The 17141-nt window shown below is 37.1% G+C and overlaps 1 protein-coding gene across 2 annotated transcripts in view; it reads right to left on the bottom strand.

The window, feature by feature from the left end:
• The window catches only part of ASCC3 (activating signal cointegrator 1 complex subunit 3), a 330464-nt gene that overhangs the window by 130601 nt on the left and 182722 nt on the right, over nucleotides 1-17141 (bottom strand). For both annotated transcript variants that reach the window (XM_057737877.1, XM_057737879.1), the window contains one exon: nucleotides 282-473. In XM_057737877.1, the coding sequence (XP_057593860.1) occupies nucleotides 282-473 (192 nt within the window). The remainder of the gene's footprint in view (nucleotides 1-281; nucleotides 474-17141) is intronic.

Below are 17141 nucleotides of genomic sequence, written 5' to 3'. Positions count from 1 at the left end.
ATATAATCCTGATGAGCTGAATACTGAAATCAGGCAAATATGGCAAGATCTCAAAAGTGTACTTTAACTAATCCTTTCATCATCTGTGATAGAGTTAAATTTTCACAATATAAACTAGAGAAAATAATTCTGAGAAAATTCGAGAAAATAATTCTGACCTTATATAAGCAACATTCAAAGTCACTGAAGCAGCCAAATCACAATATTTTTCTAAATACATCAATCCACAGGTTTGTTTTAAGATACTACAAATCCATGCGCAAAGGAAGGTAAGCTCTTACCTTAATGATAACAGCATGAGCAGGGAGATTGACACCCCAGGCTAATGTAGCTGTACAGACGAGGACTTTGATATGCCCATTAGAAAACAAGCTCTCAACCAGATTTCTGTCCTGCCGAAGCATTCCGGCATGATGAATACTAAAACCATCTGGAAATAATTCTCGTACTTGTTTATTTCTTGACTTTTGCACCTAGAGAGATAACAAAACATAAAAGTGTTATTTAGCATTTAAAAGCGATTGTTATTTAGCACGTCTCTTGAATGAGTTTATCAAAGAGAGTACAGAATTATTTTTAAGCATCTTAAGGTCTTACTGAGTCTTAGTATACAATGCTTTATATAAAATCATTACAAATTATATTTCACCTATCTTAAAAAAAGGTAACCCCAGACATGGCACAAAATTCAAAAGGAAAATAGTTAAAAGCAAGTGTCTCTTTCACTCAGGTGTCCTCTTCTTGTAATCAATCAGTATTACCTGTTTCCTACTCTTCCAAAAAAACACTCTATTAAAAATAAGCACAAATCTCAGTGTCTTCCAACTCATTCAGAGTAAAGGCCAGAGTCCTTACCATGCAAGACTACAGAAATAATTCCCATCCCCGAACCTCACTTACTCATGCCAGACACAAGAGTAGGCTTTTTCTCTAAGTAACCCCCACCATTTTTTTTTTTTTTTTTGGACAAATCCACACCTGCCTCGGGGTCTTTACACTTTCTGTCCCAGACCCACTGCCTTGGAAGCCTTTCCTCCTTACTGAGGTGCCCCTGGTTCCACAGGGCATGTGCTCCTCAGAGGAACGAGCCACTAAACCCGACTATGCTTCGCCTGCGCCTGTGTTCCCGCTGATCTCTGACAGGAGGGCACCGGCCACCTGTCCTAGCTCCTCAACTTTACATCTGCCCTGAACATACTAACTTCACTTCTGAGGTCTGTTCTTTGGCCTGGTCTGACCTCAGATGTGGGATACTGTTCACTTATCTGCAATCTCTATAGGTGCTACAGCAGATCTTACAAAATCCACTGACGACTCACTGTACAATGGAGAATTTTTTTCTGAAAAATTAAAGACTGTGGATTAACAAAAGTGTTCATATAGTCAAAGCTTCTGTTTGGGCACCACATCCTGTGCTTATTTGCTACTGCTCTGATAATTTCATGATCAACATCTTGATAGCTTCTTTTGAAACAGCATTTTCCATAGTTTTCCTGTAAGGGGCATACACTGGCAGGGAATGGGGTTCTAGCACAGGTTTTGTCACACTGATTAACTCTAAGGTCACTTAAAATTTTAAACTTCTAAATTAATAATAATTAACTAAGAAAATAATCTAAGAAAACAGCACTCCATGAAATCTGCTTCAACTGTGAGAAATGGAAGGGAACACATTAACAAAGTCTACCATCTAGTGGCCAGCCAAGTAAATGACAACTCGGAATTTTGAGCAAAATACACATACACACAAAAAGATTATTTTCTTTAATTTACAAGGGTAGGGTATTATTTCATTTTTGGGCAGTGTGGTCAGACTTTTAGAAAAACTTGCATACATACACTCTGTGATTAACTACATTTGGGTCTTATTGCCTTAACTTTCATCTTTTCAGACATGCGTTGTTGTCAATCTCATGAATATGGGCTGACTTGAGATAAAGCCTATTGTACGGTATTTGTTGGTATATAACAGAGTTCCTTTGCGGGGCTAAGGTCAAAAAACAAAAAACATTTCACCTACTTGATTTCTTTGCTAACATTCAGAGCTAACAGAGGAAAAAATAAAAAATATTGCTTGGAGATACTTGGAACAAACCACACTGCTGGATTGCTGGGGTTTTTTGGGGGGGGGAAACACCTGCTGTTCGTGTACCCCTACATTGGAATATCCTGATGTGTTTTGTTATAAATGCAGAGTTTTAGTCAACATCCAGTTGAGGTAAGACTTGGCTTGTGACACCAATGGCACAGTAAGAAGTTGAAAGCAGGAAATATGTAACTGTGGTGAGGAATATTCTTAAAAGGTAGCAGGTAGATCACGGGGTGCTGACACAGCACCTCTGACTCTGGCCAGGTGGGTTCAACCAGCTTGTCCTCTGCAAGCAACCAAGAGGTACCAGGGGTCACTTCACCTTTGTCTCTGTTCCTGCTCATATCCTGTGCACTGCTTTTTTTTATTGCTTCATTAGAGACCTGAAGTGACAACAATCTTAAAATAAGACTGGGTTGTTCATTTTCAACTATCTTTGAATTTGAATCTGCCATTTGTGATCTAGCCTAGTTCACAGCACAAATAAACAAGAAATCTTGTGGATGAGGCCCAGGGATGAGTACGTTTTAAAATCTTATTTCAAAAATTATAACATAGTAAAATTATTTTTTCACTTTTTGTGTACAGTTCTGCGAATTTTAGTATATGTTCAAATTGTGTAACCACCATAATAGTCAGAATACAAAACAGTTTCTTTACCCTCCTAAATTCTATTATTCCTTTATAGTTAAACCCTCCCCACCTACAACCCCGGCACCCCCTGATCTGTTCCCCATCCCTATCGTTTTGTCACTTCAAGAATGTTATATAAATGAAACATTTTTAGATAAATATAAAAGAATCAAATAGTATGCAAACTTAGGGACTGGTTTCTTTGACCCAGTTTGATGCCTTTGAGATTCATCTAAGTTGCTGTATCAATAGCTGATTCCTTCTTTTCGCTGAGTAGTATCCCAAAGTATGGATGGATATATAACAGACTGTTAACCCTATCAACTGATGAAGGATGTTTGGGTTGTGTCCAGTTTGGGTGACTATGAATAGAGTCTCTATGAATATTAGTGTACAGTGTGTGTGTGCACTCGTGCATGTGCGTGTGTGAATACATTTTAATTTCTCTAAAGTCGACACTGGGAGTGGGATTACTGGGTCATACAATAAAGGTGTGTTTAACTTTATGAAAACTAAACCATTTCCAAAGTGGTTGTACCATTGTGCATTTACATCAACAATGCATGACAGTAGCAGTTACTATCCCACGCTTGCAGGACTTGATATTGTTGTCATTTTTTATTTTAGCCATTGTAATAGGTATGCATGGTATCTTACTGTGGTTTTAATGTGTATTTCCTTAATGGTTAATGATGTGAAATAAATATCTTTTTATGTTCTTTGACGAACATTTCTAATCAGCTCAAGTTATTCTGATGCACACAAAAGCTTAAGGACCACAGTTCCTTATAGGAAGATACTTGTAGTAATATTTTTATCTAGTCACAACAGAGCTGTACAAAGTGTGTATCTCCATTGTCTTGGCTTTCTTAACAAATGAGAAATAAAAACTAAAATTGCAGAAGTCTAAGAATTAATGAAAACACCACACATTAAACTTACAGGACAGAGTAAAGTTGTGCTCTCAGAAAACATCATACATGAAATACTTGTATAGCTAAATAAGAATATAATAAATAAGCAAATTAAGCACTTAATTCAGAAGGCTTTAAAAGTAAAAAATATAAAAAAGCCAAGGAAAAGAGAAGAAATGCCCTAATAAGATTAAAACAGAATCTGATTTTTTAAATGTGAAATTGATAAGTAAACATAAAAATTCTTATTTTAAAAGAAAAAAATTTAAAAAATAGACAATATCTATTACTGGGCAGAAGGATTTGGCAAATTATGTGCCAACTGCCTCTTTTGTAAAGTTTCATTGAAACAGCCATATCAGTTTGTTTACATATTGTCTACGGCTGATTTTGAGCTACAACAGGGGAGTTGAGAAGTTGTGACAGACTTATACGTTCACAGGCTTTAAATACGTACTATCTAGCCTTTAAGTAAAAGGAGATACACAGTTGTGCACAAGCACAACAGCACAAGCACAAAGCCACAGAATCAGTAATGTGAAAAAGAAGTGTTCAGAAATTCATCACAATATAAAAGAATCAGAAAAGAGTATTTTGAAAAATTCAACACATTCCATTACGAAAACTTTTTGGAACAGATGATTTTCTAGGAAAATATGCTACTAACATTTATATTAAAAGTGATAGAAAATTATAATAAAAGCAATGGAAGAAAATTTAAAGGCGATCTAACATCTAGGCTTTCATACATTTTTTTTTAATTTTATTTATTTATTTATTATTTTTTGGGGGGTACACCAAGTTCAATCAACTGTTTTTATACACATATCCCCATATTCCCTCCCTTCCTTGACTCCCCCCCACTCGATTCCCCCCACCCTCCCTGCCCCAGTCCTCTAAGGCATCTTCCATCCTTGAGTTGGACTCCCTTTGTTATACAACAACTTCCCACTATCTATTTTACAGTTGGTAGTATATATATGTCTGAGCTACTCTCTCACTTCGTCTCAGCTTCCCCTTCACCCCCCGCCCCCTCCCAAACCTCGAGTTCTCCAGTCCATTCTCTGTATCTGCTGCTTTGTTCTTGTCACTGAGTTCATCAGTACCATTTTTAGATTCCGTATATGTGAGTTAGCATACAATATTTGTCCTTCTCTTTCTGACTTACTTCACTATGTATGACAGATTGTAGTTCTATCCACCTCATGACATATAGCTCCATCTCATCCCTTTTTATAGCTGAGTAATATTCCATTGTATATATATGCCACATCTTCTGTATCCATTCATTTGTTGATGGGCATTTAGGTTGCTTCCATGTCCTGGCTATTGTAAACAGTGCTGCAATAAACATTATGGTACAAGTTTCTTTTGGGATTATGGTTTTCTTTGGGTATATGCCCAGGAGTGGGATTACTGGATCATATGGTAGTTCTATTTGTAGTTTTTTAAGGAACTTCCAAACTGTTTTCCATAGTGGCTGTACCAACTTACATTCCCACCAACAGTGCAAGAGAGTTCCCTTTTCTCCACACCCTCTCCAATATTTGTTGTTTCCAGACTTTGTGATGATGGCCATTCTGATTGGTGTGAGGTGATACCTCATTGTGGCTTTGACTTGCATTTCTCTGATGATTAGTGATGTTGAGCATCTTTTCATGTGTGTGTTGGCCATCTGTATGTCTTCTTTGGAGAAATGTCTATTTAGGTCTTCTGCCCATTTGTGGATTGGGTTATTTGCTTTTTTGGTATTAAGCTTCATGAGCTGCTTGTATATTTTGGAAGTTAATCCTTTGTCCGTTGTTTCATAGGCAATTATTTTTTCCCATTCTGAGGGTTGCCTTTTAGTCTTGTTTATGGTTTCTTTCGCTGTGCAAAAGCTTTTAAGTTTCATGAGGTCCCATTTGTTTATTCTTGACGTTATTTCCATGATTCTAGGAGGTGGGTCAAAAAGGATCTTGCTTTGATGGATGTCACAGAGTGTTCTGCCTATGTTTTCCTCTAGGAGTTTGATAGTGTCTGGCCTTACATGTAGGTCTTTAATCCATTTGGAGTTTATTTTTGTGTATGGTGTTAGGAAGTGTTCTAATTTTATTCTTTTACATGTTGCTGTCCAGTTTTCCCAGCACCACTTCTTGAAGAGGCTGTCTTTTTTCCATTGTATATTCGTGCCTCCTTTGTCAAAGATAAGGTGCCCATATGTGTTTGGGCTTACTTCTGAGTTCTCTATTCTATTCCATTGATCTTCCTTTCTATTTTTGTCAGGCTTTCATACTTTTTAAAGACAAATTAATTCTAGTGTTAGTAAGAGGCCCTAGAGCACAGAAATGGAAATCTAAAAACTAATCTTAGGCAGTGTAATAGCACTGATATTAAAACCTGATAAAGCAGCAGAAAACTGAATACAATAGAGAAATCTCTCTTCAGAATATTAATACAAATTGTAAAGGACTTCAGAAAACAGAATTCACCAATGCATTAAACCAATACACCACAACTAAGTAAAATTAAACCCCAGAATGCAAGGGCACTATATTTATAAATATACTTATATTAACATATTTATTAATAAGTCAAAGGAGAAAAAACATTTAATCATCTTCATCTCCAGGCACTGAAATCTCACAAAAGACTACATTCAATCTTGATGATGATACTGATTTCAATCCACACTGAATCATAAAACATTAGGAGTATACCAAAGTTAGGAACAAGGCACAGCTGTTTACAGCCAGCTTACTAATGTCCTACACAATGGAATTAGACATGAGAAAATAATAAAAAGTGTAAATACTGAAATAGAAGAGGTCAAAGCAATTACTTGTTGCAGTTGAAATGAACATCTATTTAGAAAATTGAGAATTAATTAAAAACTACTAACTAAAATAATGAAAGAATTCAGAAAGGTGACAGTCCCCCAAATCAATATGTTAAATGTCTTTCTGTATATAAAGAATAACTGGTTAGAAAATGGTAAGAAAACATCCTTATAAAAGCCATCAGAAACAGAAAAAAACAAGAAATAGGTAGCACCTACATGAAGAAAACATTATAATACCGCTGAAGGACATTCAACAAATGAAATGATATCCTTTCCTTTTGGATGGGAAAACTTGATTTGGTAAAAAATACCAATTCTCGCTAACTTAATCTGTAAATCAATGCACTTAATTCAACTCAAAGATAAACATTATTTCTTGGAAGTGATACTAAAGTTCATCCTGAAAAGTAAAACTGTATATTTATCCAAGAAAAATTCTAAAACTGAAGAATAATCAGGATGCTTATCCCAATCACAAATTAAAAATATTATAAAAACAGAATAAGTAAAATAGTTTGATAACAGAGACGAGACAATAAGATCAAGGAAACAGAAGACGAAGTTCAGAAACGGACTCAGGCAAATGTGAGAATTTTGTATGTTATATTAAACTTTAAAAACAACAGAATAAACAGGGAGTATTCAGAAATGCATTTGCTGGGGGAGGTCATCAAGATGCAACCACCAGTTTGACCCACGAGCTGGGCCCAGGTAATGAGAAGTTCCTCATCCCTTCTCTTGTTCCTGGAATGACCACTCAGCTTGTCTTCTCTCCGTGAGAAGCTGCCCAAGGACACAGCGTTTAGATAGAAAGGTGGCGTTGACTGTGTGTGTGACCAGATCCCGTGAAGGCCTCTAAATAAACTTTTAAGATTGTGGCAGGAGGGTGCAGAGATCTACTTGTATACAAGTTCCCTTAATTATTAAACCTGCCACCCACCAGCCTGGAGTGGCCTGCCTCTTTCTTCAGTCTCCTTGCCCTCTGTGTTTGGGGGCCAGTTTCAGGTTATACCTGGAGAGGCCCTGAGGAGATTGCAAACCAACATCATTACGATATGCAAAAAGTTCCAGACAGATCAAAGATTTAATAATAAAAATTAAATTCATAAAGGACTGGAGGAAATCATGATGAAGTGGGTGTGGCCTTTATAAGCAAGACAAAGCCAAAATACCATAAAGAAACAGATAAAAGTCTCATCATGGTAAAAATATTCATAAATAAATAAAAATAAAAGGAAAAATGTCTGTAACACATATAAAAGTACATGCCATTTACAGAAAAAGAAATTCAAATGGCAAATATGAAAAATGCTCAGCTTCACTCATACAGAAATGCCAATCAAAATTAGAATGAAGTACCATTTTTTTTTTTGCCTCTTAACCTGTCATAATCTCAAAAACTCTAACACTGCTCAGTGCTGGCAACGTTAGATGGGAGGAAGTTACTGTTCCAAGAAACGTTAAGTTGGAATAATCTCCTTAGTGGGCAATTCAGGACCACTCAGTCACCAAAACTTTAAATGCATGGACTATGTTGATAAATAGATTCCACTGCCGGGAATTTTCCCAATGGATATCACTGCAATGGCCAAGAGTATGAGCAAGAATGTTGAGTGCAGCACCGTTCACAGTACCACATCATCAGAAACAGCAAAAGTGTCCATCAAGACAGACTGCGCACATGAATGAAAACAATGTCCACACTCAGGCATTCTGTGCAGTTGTTCCAAGAATGAATCAGATCTTTCTATGCTGATTTGGAAAGACCTCCATGATGTATTACTACGCGAAAAAAGTATGAGACATAAAAGTGTGCCTAACACGATCCAATTTTTTCATGCTGAAACTCATACGCAAACACACACAATGGTAGTTGTACAAAATCCTCCCTTGCAAGAAATATAAACGTAAGAAGATTTTAAACAGGAGGTTTATTTGGAGAAATGAACGGAGAAAGATAGGTAAGACCATGAGTTATGGAGCTAAACTTATTACAAGATGTCTGATGCTTGCTCAAGTATGAGGACAGTTGTTTTCCACCTGGTTTCTCAGGGTGAGCTCTACCTGGAGTCCAGGCTTTGCTAGCCTCTGCAGGATTGGAGGGGCATAATTCACCTTGTTCACATTCTCTGAACAGAGCACTGGATTCTCCAAGGAAGCCATTTAAGACCCAATACTATACTCACTGGATAAAGTATCTCTACACATGGAAATTCAGCACAAAAAAACACCAGCTGTGAAAAGGTAAAGGGAGTCAGGTGTGTAGTAGAAGAATTGTGTAAACTTGTTTTCCTCAGACTTTATATTTCCACTTGTCATAGGTGAAATTCCCATACAGGGCTTTATTGTCAGTAAAATTAGAACAGAATGGACAACTGCTAAGAATCCATTAGCACACAGAGGATACTAAATTTTTTCCCCCAGTGAAAGCACGCCCCAGCTTCTTTCCATGGCTTTACATATCTTTTTCCTACCTATGACACAGAAAATCAGTATGAATACTTTTAAAAATGAATAAGGTTAAAATGTAACCACTTCCCAAAGTTGAATTCCAAACTAACACAAATACACGATCAAAGAATGAAGACTGACAGCAAGCAATTGAAGATATTAAAAGAAAACAAATTAGTTTTTTTCTCCATAAGATGAAAAAATACAGAGAAGTAACACAAGACCTTCAGCTCAGTTACAAACCCTGCATGAAAGAGCAATATGAAATGGCATAAATAATTTAGTGACCTTTGTAAGCCTTCTGAAGTAATTTATCTTGATAAGGTACGCTTTAATGTGGATAATTTCAAACCCATTAGGAAGAAATAATTTAATAGTCATTATAAAAACTAAAATTTAACCAGAAGGAGGCAAATAGTTTCTCTCAAATATTGTTCTTTTTCACAATTACTAGTGAGTATGCCTTATCAATACTAGAAAAGTATTATAGGGTACTCATCTTTGGTATGTGCAATTTTCATCATTCAATAACGTTATAAAGTTAATCAGCAGACCTGCTTACATTGTTAGGAGCATAAACCAATACCTGGCTTATCTTTTGACAAGGGAGTTTAGAGACCTAAGAAATATAACATGTCATCTTCCCCCACCCTCTCTCCCTCTCTCTCTCTTAAAGCTCTTTTTCCACTTTAAATCCTTATCACTGAGACATCTGAAATTGCCCCTTTGGCGTCCACACCAAGAAAGCCAAGACTTGTCTTCCACGAGGCTTTCAGAAGGAAACACATCATACCTCCCACCCTGTTCTCAGGATAAGGCCCATTAGCCATCTGTTCACAAGATCAACAAAATCTAGCTATGATCAGAATTTCTGAGGATCATGTTAAAATGTTAGGGCCTTAATTCTGATTTTGATAGCTGGCATGGGAACAGGTAATGGGGAATCAATGCTCTATTATACTACTGTTCACATAATACTTAGTATTTCTTTGCTCTTGACTCAGTTCCCTACTTTCTCTACTATTTCTCCACCCTAGGGTATGAAATTCTTCACTCCACTCTCCAGAACTGACACTCAGTAATCAGCAAATTATATCAACCTCGTCTCCCACCTTGCCTTAACTGAAACTTGACTCTTTTCTCATGGACTCTGTTATCCATGCATACCTTTCGAATGGTGGGGGATGATGTCTTCCTTTCCAATCACCATTTCCAGGCCAGCATGTACTAACCTTACAAAAACCTCTGCTCCTTTAAGGTTCAGTATATCTGGCTATGTCACCTGTCAACCTACCTTACCTAACGAGGACTTGTTAAGTACGGCTCCTAGTCTTTCTGTCTATCCCATTTCCTATCATGATCCTCAGTGACAGTATTTTCCATGTGGACATCTAAAACCTTCATTTTTCAATTCCTTGCGACCCTCATTTCTACTGACATCTCTTCTGTTCCATCTCAGCCATACTAAGGATTGTATTCTAGGCCTGTCATCAACCCACAACTGTACTACTTCTAAAATCGCTAGTACAAACATCTAGATTTCTGAACGAAGATTCCTATATGTCAAGCATGCCCAACTAATTTTTCTAAGCGCTTTATCACTAATGATACTTTCAGATCACAACTCCTCTACCTTCTTAATATTCATCAGCAGCACACCCTCTCCATCCCTGCCCCAGTCCTTATCCTGTTTTTGTTCCTCCAGTGCAGATAACGCAGTCCAAGATTTTAATCACATTCCTGCCAATTTCTTAAACTCATTTGCCCTTTTGCCATAAAAGACTGGCAGAATGCCAAACTCAGATGACCCAAGGTAGCTAGTGCTTAAGGAAAATTGTACACAAGGGTAACCTGAGACCACTTTAAGTCCATGATCACAACCTCAACAAGCCCTTAACAACTGGACAGCAATTCTGTGATGTCTTTATGGTCAGTTTGTTGTCACATGTCTCACAATGCCTACGTTACACACTGATTTGCTTTCCGTAAACTTCTGACCACCTTATTACTCCTGACTCTTAGAGAATGACCTTAATACCAACTTCACAAGGAAAATACAATATGTCAGAGGAAACTCCCTTATCTTCCTGTCATACACCTAAAACCTATTTGCCTCAGAACCCATCTTTTTAACTTTCTCCTCTGTTATGACAGAAGCACCCTAACTCCTATCTAAGGAAAATCTCTCTACCCGTGCTTTGGATCCCAAGCCTCTTGAAAATTCTCAGGACTCCTATATGTTATCAGTGGTTTCTTTCCTTTCCTATATGAATAATCAATTTCAATCCTTCTTCACTCTCTCGAACAGTTCCCACAGCACATAAGCATATCACTTCCACCCTGAAAAGAAAAATAACATGTATACCTTTCTGGGTACTATTTCATACTTTCTAGATACTATTCATTTTCCTTTTGTATATAAATTAAGTTCTCAGAAGTGATGTTTACACTTGAAGCTACATTTCACCAGCCAGTTTAATCTAGTTTTTGCTCTCCACACGGAGCGAAAAGGCCCTAAATGAGGTCACCAATACCTTCCACATGGCTAAGTACAGTGTGTTTTGCTGCCCTCAAATTACTTGACCACTCACCGCAGCATTCAGTATAGCTAATCTCTTTCTTCTCTTTGAAATTCGCTTTTCCTCAGCCTCTATGACATTATACTCCAGGGTTTACTCCAATGTTTGGGGGCTCCTTTGTTATCTCATTCTCCTCTCACCATTAAATATCAGAATTCCCCAAGACTTGGACTTAGGCTCTTTTACCACTCATCTCCACTCCCATGGTTTTCCCACTCCAAAACAGACTGCCCTTCTGATACATGCGACTTATACATCCATCCACATGCTTCCTCTACATCTCCAAGTATTCCAGACATCTCAATCTCAGCACGTTCACATGGACTTTATGATCTGTACCCTTCCCTCCAAAGTAATCCTCTCTACTACCTTTTTTTCTTCATAAATGTCCCAACTAACCACTCAACAATATTAAGCCAGACATCTTTTAGAAGCCAGAAAACTTCCAGATCTCCCTTCCTCAACCTTTCATAACCCATCAACTACCAAATCCTATCAATTCTATTCCCTAAATATTCCCCAATGAATCCACATCTCTAGCTGGTATTCCCATTCTCTCTTGCCCTGCCTGTGTTTAGTGATCTTTCTTAAAAACAGAACCCTGTTAGGAAAGTTATTTGTTTTGTGCGCTCAAATTGTCACTTTATTTCTGTATTATTAGTTGAGGGGAATATAGTTAACGACATGCCACTCCCTTCCTCAAACTTCTCTAATCATAACCCATTTCTTTTAAGTTAAAATAGCTGACCTGTAACATGATAAACAGGGCCCTCACAATCTGGTTCCTGCCTATGACATCAGACTCATGCTATCAACGTGACATCTGCCACTCCCCACCATTCTCTACTTTTCTTAGTCACTCTGATTTTATCCACTTCCTTCAATGTGCTATGGTTTTTCTGACGTCAGACTCTTCCTAGAACATTCCTCTGCTGTCCTTTGCTTTGTGAACTTCCTAACCTTCAAATCTCACCTTAAATGTCACTGTGTTAGTTAAGCCTCCTCCCAATTTTACTTTCTTTTAGCACTTAATCCCTCTTTATTATTTATTACAATGTAATTAAAATCAATTATTCAATTAGTTGTTAATCTTTCTGTTCAGCCAGAACATAAGCTCCATAAGAATAAACAGGCAGCTACTTTTTCTTCTGAAATAAATTTCCATTCCCAATTAATGCAAAGAATGTCAATCAGCATGTAAGTCCCACCTCCTTCAATAAAGCCTTCCTGTACTGCATGAGCCAGAAGGTAAAATCTATATCTCCCAGGTCTCTTGTAGTCAGTGTATTGGATACAAAAATCCATTCTGCTTATTAAATGTACTCATGCAAGATCTAGGCAATGGAAGTGAAGAGGAAAACTGTTTGCTGCTGCTGTCTTCTGTTGGCAAACAAGATCTTGGAGAAATGATATTTAAAAGTTATAATGGGGACTTCCCAAGTGGTGCAGTGGTTAAGAATCCGTCTGCCAATGCAAAGAACATGGATTCGATCCCTGGTCCAGGAAGGTCCCACACGCCACAGAGCAACTAGATCCGTGTGCCACAAGTACTGAGCCTGCAAGCTGCAACTACTGAAGCCTGTGCACCTAGAGTCTGTGCTCTGGAACAACAGAAGCCACAGCAATGAGAAGCCCGTGCACTGCAAGGAAGAGCGGCCCCCACTCGCCACAACTAGAGAAAGCCCACGCATAGCAATGAAGACCCAATGCAGCCAAAAAAAAAAAAAAGTTATAATGGATGTACTATATATTCAAAATTTGGTGTTCCAGTGTGTTCATGAATGATGAAAGGTATCTGTAGTAGCAGCTGTGGCTTCTACATGCTGGATCACCACCATGGTATCGTGGCTGGTTCTTTAGCTCAACAGCTCCAGTGGTAGCTGCCTGGCCTCTACGCCTCCAATATTATCAACATTCTAGTAATTATCTACCTTCTTTTCACAAAATTATTTTCTATTTAAAATGTATGCACAATGATTTGTTTCCTTTAATGAATCCTGACTGACAAAACACAACTTTCTCAATACACTTTAAACTGGCTGACAGCAGAGTTTATCTATCTTGATACCTATTGATCTATCAGAGTGACTGGTAGGTAGCTTACACTCTGTAAATATTCACTGAGTGACCACCACTAAAACAGTTTGAGATTTATGTGTACACAATCAATTCACAATGACACAGACTAGCCTAATTCCCATAACCAATTTCCATATGTCATTCTGGCTGTGCGAATTATGTACTTTAACTGGGGAGAAAGAAGTACTATGTCCCCTGCTCCATGTTATATTCCTTGAAAGATGGTCTTGGTTCCCACATGAACTACCCTGGTATTAACTATATAGACACAAGTTAGCATTCTAGAGAAAGCACCCTAATTAGCAGAAGAGAAATCTCATCTAAAATTGTATTCTTTATACTCATTTGGCCATTTTTATAAAATAAATAAATATAAAATATAAAGCATATTATAAAAATTTATACATATAATTTAATATTTTATAACATAAAATTATAAAATATAAAATAAGTGCTGAAATAAAAAATTTTAAAAAATCACTGTGAAATGTGATTTTGATCTTTAAATTTTATCAATACAAATCTCTGTATCACTAGGGGTTAGAAGCCTTTACTCATATAATCTATGTGTTTTTAAAGCGGTTTTCCTACTAAAGTACTTTCATATGAGAGAACAACAATATTCCAATACACATACTTTTCCAAAACAGCAAGGTTCTTTAACAAGATGTATAAATCTGTTGTAAGAAATTTATTGTATGCTTCTAAAATACATCTTAAAGCACAGGAACAAAAATTGCTGCAATCAAGATTACTTAAAAGTAATAACGAGAAATAAAGATAAAATCCCAATGCTATTTTCTATGTCTCTTAAAAAGGGTCTCACTAAAGAAGCTCCTTGACATGGGTCGTGGTTATAATTTTTTGGAAAGCACACCTAAAGCACAAGCAACAAAATAAAAAATAAACAAGTGGGACTACATCAAACTAAAAAACTTTCACACAGCAAAAGAAATCAATGAAGTGAAAAGACAATCTACAGAATGGGAAAAATATTTTCAAACCATATAGCTGATAAGGAGTCAATCCCCAAAACATATAAAGAACTCATTAAACCCAACAGCAAATAACCAAATAACCTAATTAAAAATGGGCAAAGGGCCTGAAGAGACATTTTTCCAAAGATGGCCATGACCAACAGGTACATAAAAAGATGCTCAACATCACTAGTCAGTCTTTAGGCAACTGCAAATTAAAAACACTATGAAACATCATCTCACACCTGGTAGGATGGCTATCACCAAAAAGAGAAGAGATAACAAATGCTTGTGAAGATGTGGAGAAAAGGGAACTCTGGTGCACTGTTGGTGGGAATATAAACTGGTGCATCACTATGAAAAAGAGTATGGAGGTTCATCAAAAAATTACAAATAGAACTACCATATGATCCAGCAATTCCACTTCTAGGAAGACATCCAAAGGAAACAAAAACAGTTGAAAAGATATCTAAACCCCCATGTTCATAGCAGCATTATTTACAATAGCTAAGACATGGAAACAACCTAAGTGTCCAATGATGAATGAAATAATAATGAATTTGTGACACACACACACACAGTGGATTATTTTTCAGCCATCCGTAAAAAACAAGGAAGTCCTACCATCTGTGACAATATGCATGGGCCTTGAAGGCACTAAGTTAAGTGAAATAAGTCAGGTAGAGAAAGACAAATATTGTAGGATCTCACTTACATATAGAATCTAAAACCAAAACCAAAACAGAAAACAAGAACAAAAAACAAAACAAAAAATCCCACCAAACTCATAGAAAAAGATATTAGATTTATGGTTACCAGAGTTTGGGTGGGGTGGGAAGGGGAAAGGGGAATTGGAGGAGGGAAGTCAAAAGGTACGAATTTCCAGCTACAAAATAAGTATGTACTAGAGAGGTGATGTACAACGTGATGGCTGTAGTTAACACTGCTGCATGATACACAGGAAAGCTGGTAGGAAGCAGACCCTAAGAATTCTTATCACAAGGACAAGCTTCTTTTTTTTTCTTTTTATTGTATCTATATAAGATGCTGGATATTGACTAAACCTATTCTGGTAATCATTTCACAATTATATGTAAATCATGCTATACACCTTAAACTTATACAGTGATGTATGTCCATTTTTCCTTAATAAAACTGGGAAAAAAAGTCTCACTTATTCAGCGTGAGGTATACATTAGACTATGTTGAAATGAACACCTGAGCCATGGGAATTTCCCCTGCATGGAGGAAAATCAATCCTACTTTTCAGCACATGAATTCTGATCTTTGTGGCTCTTCCACAAACTTCCATAGCTCCCCACCACACATAAAGTCCAAACATTTAAGCATGTAATTTAAGGTCTTCTGTGTTCTGACAAAATCTATATACCTTCATGCACTTTACATTCCAGAGAGCAAGAAACACTCATTCTCCAAATACATCCATTGGTTTCCTCTGCCCATGTTCTCACTCTTCTTCTCTGTGAATGCCCTTTACCCTATTGTTGCCTACTGAAATACAAGACCACTGGCTTAAATTAATTCATATCTCTTTTGGGTTCCCACTGAAATGTTTGTTCTTCTCTCATGTTATTTACCACATTATGCATTCCTTATATATGTATTTCTAAATCCTCTGTGGGATTGTCTTTTTTGTTTTTTTTTTTTTACTTATTTTATTGGCTGTGTTGGGTCTTCGTTGCTGCACACGGGCTTTCTCTAGTTGCGGCGAGCGGGGGCTATTCTTCCTTGTGGTGCGCGGGCTTCTCATTGCAGTGGCCTCTCTTGTTGCAGAGCACGGGCTCCAGGTGCGTGAGCTTCAGTAGTTGCAGCACATGGGCTCAATATTTGTGGCTCACGGGCTCTAGAGCGCAGGCTCAATAGTTGTGGTGCACAGGCTTAGTTGCTCCCCGGCATGTGGTATCTTCCTGGGGCAGGGATCAAACCCGTGTCCCCCTGCATTGGCAGGCGGATTCTTACCCACTGCACCACCTAGGAAGTCCCTTGCCTGTGTCTTAAAGGCAAAGAGATTCTGCCTCATTTGGTCACTTATTTAGAGTGGCACAAGACATCTGATCAACTGAATTAAAATTGACACATTAATTTAGAATTGGATGTCTTACATACTCTAAAACCAGTGTTCTTAATAGGTATATAGGGGATATGGGGATATGTGTATAAATACAGCTGATTCACTTTGTTGTACAGCAAAAACTGACACAATAGTGTAAAGCAATTATATTCCAATAAAAAGCTTAAAAAATAGGTATATAATATTTAACTGAATTACTGTCCATATTTTACTTTAGAATTCCCCTACTGTTGGATATTTATGCTGTCTGCATCTTTTTTTTTTTCATTATAAATAACATGTTGAAATAAAACTCTTGGTATATATTAACTTTTCCTTTTAAGCTTTCCTCACGAAGATTCCTAGGTTTAGGATTTCAAGGTTAAAGGCTCTGAAAAAAAATCTGGCTCTTAAAATATATTACCAAAATGTTTTTTAAAAGGATTGAGCTGATTACTGCCTCAGGAAATCTAGGAGTGTGCCAAATCCTCAAATCATCTTCAAAATGTGCCATTATCATTTTTAGT

Source organism: Hippopotamus amphibius, chromosome 6, assembly GCF_030028045.1.
Source record: "Hippopotamus amphibius kiboko isolate mHipAmp2 chromosome 6, mHipAmp2.hap2, whole genome shotgun sequence".
NCBI lineage: Eukaryota > Metazoa > Chordata > Mammalia > Artiodactyla > Hippopotamidae > Hippopotamus > Hippopotamus amphibius.
The sequence above is the reverse complement of the archived record's forward strand: the minus strand, read 5'-3'. Positions and strand labels throughout refer to the sequence as shown.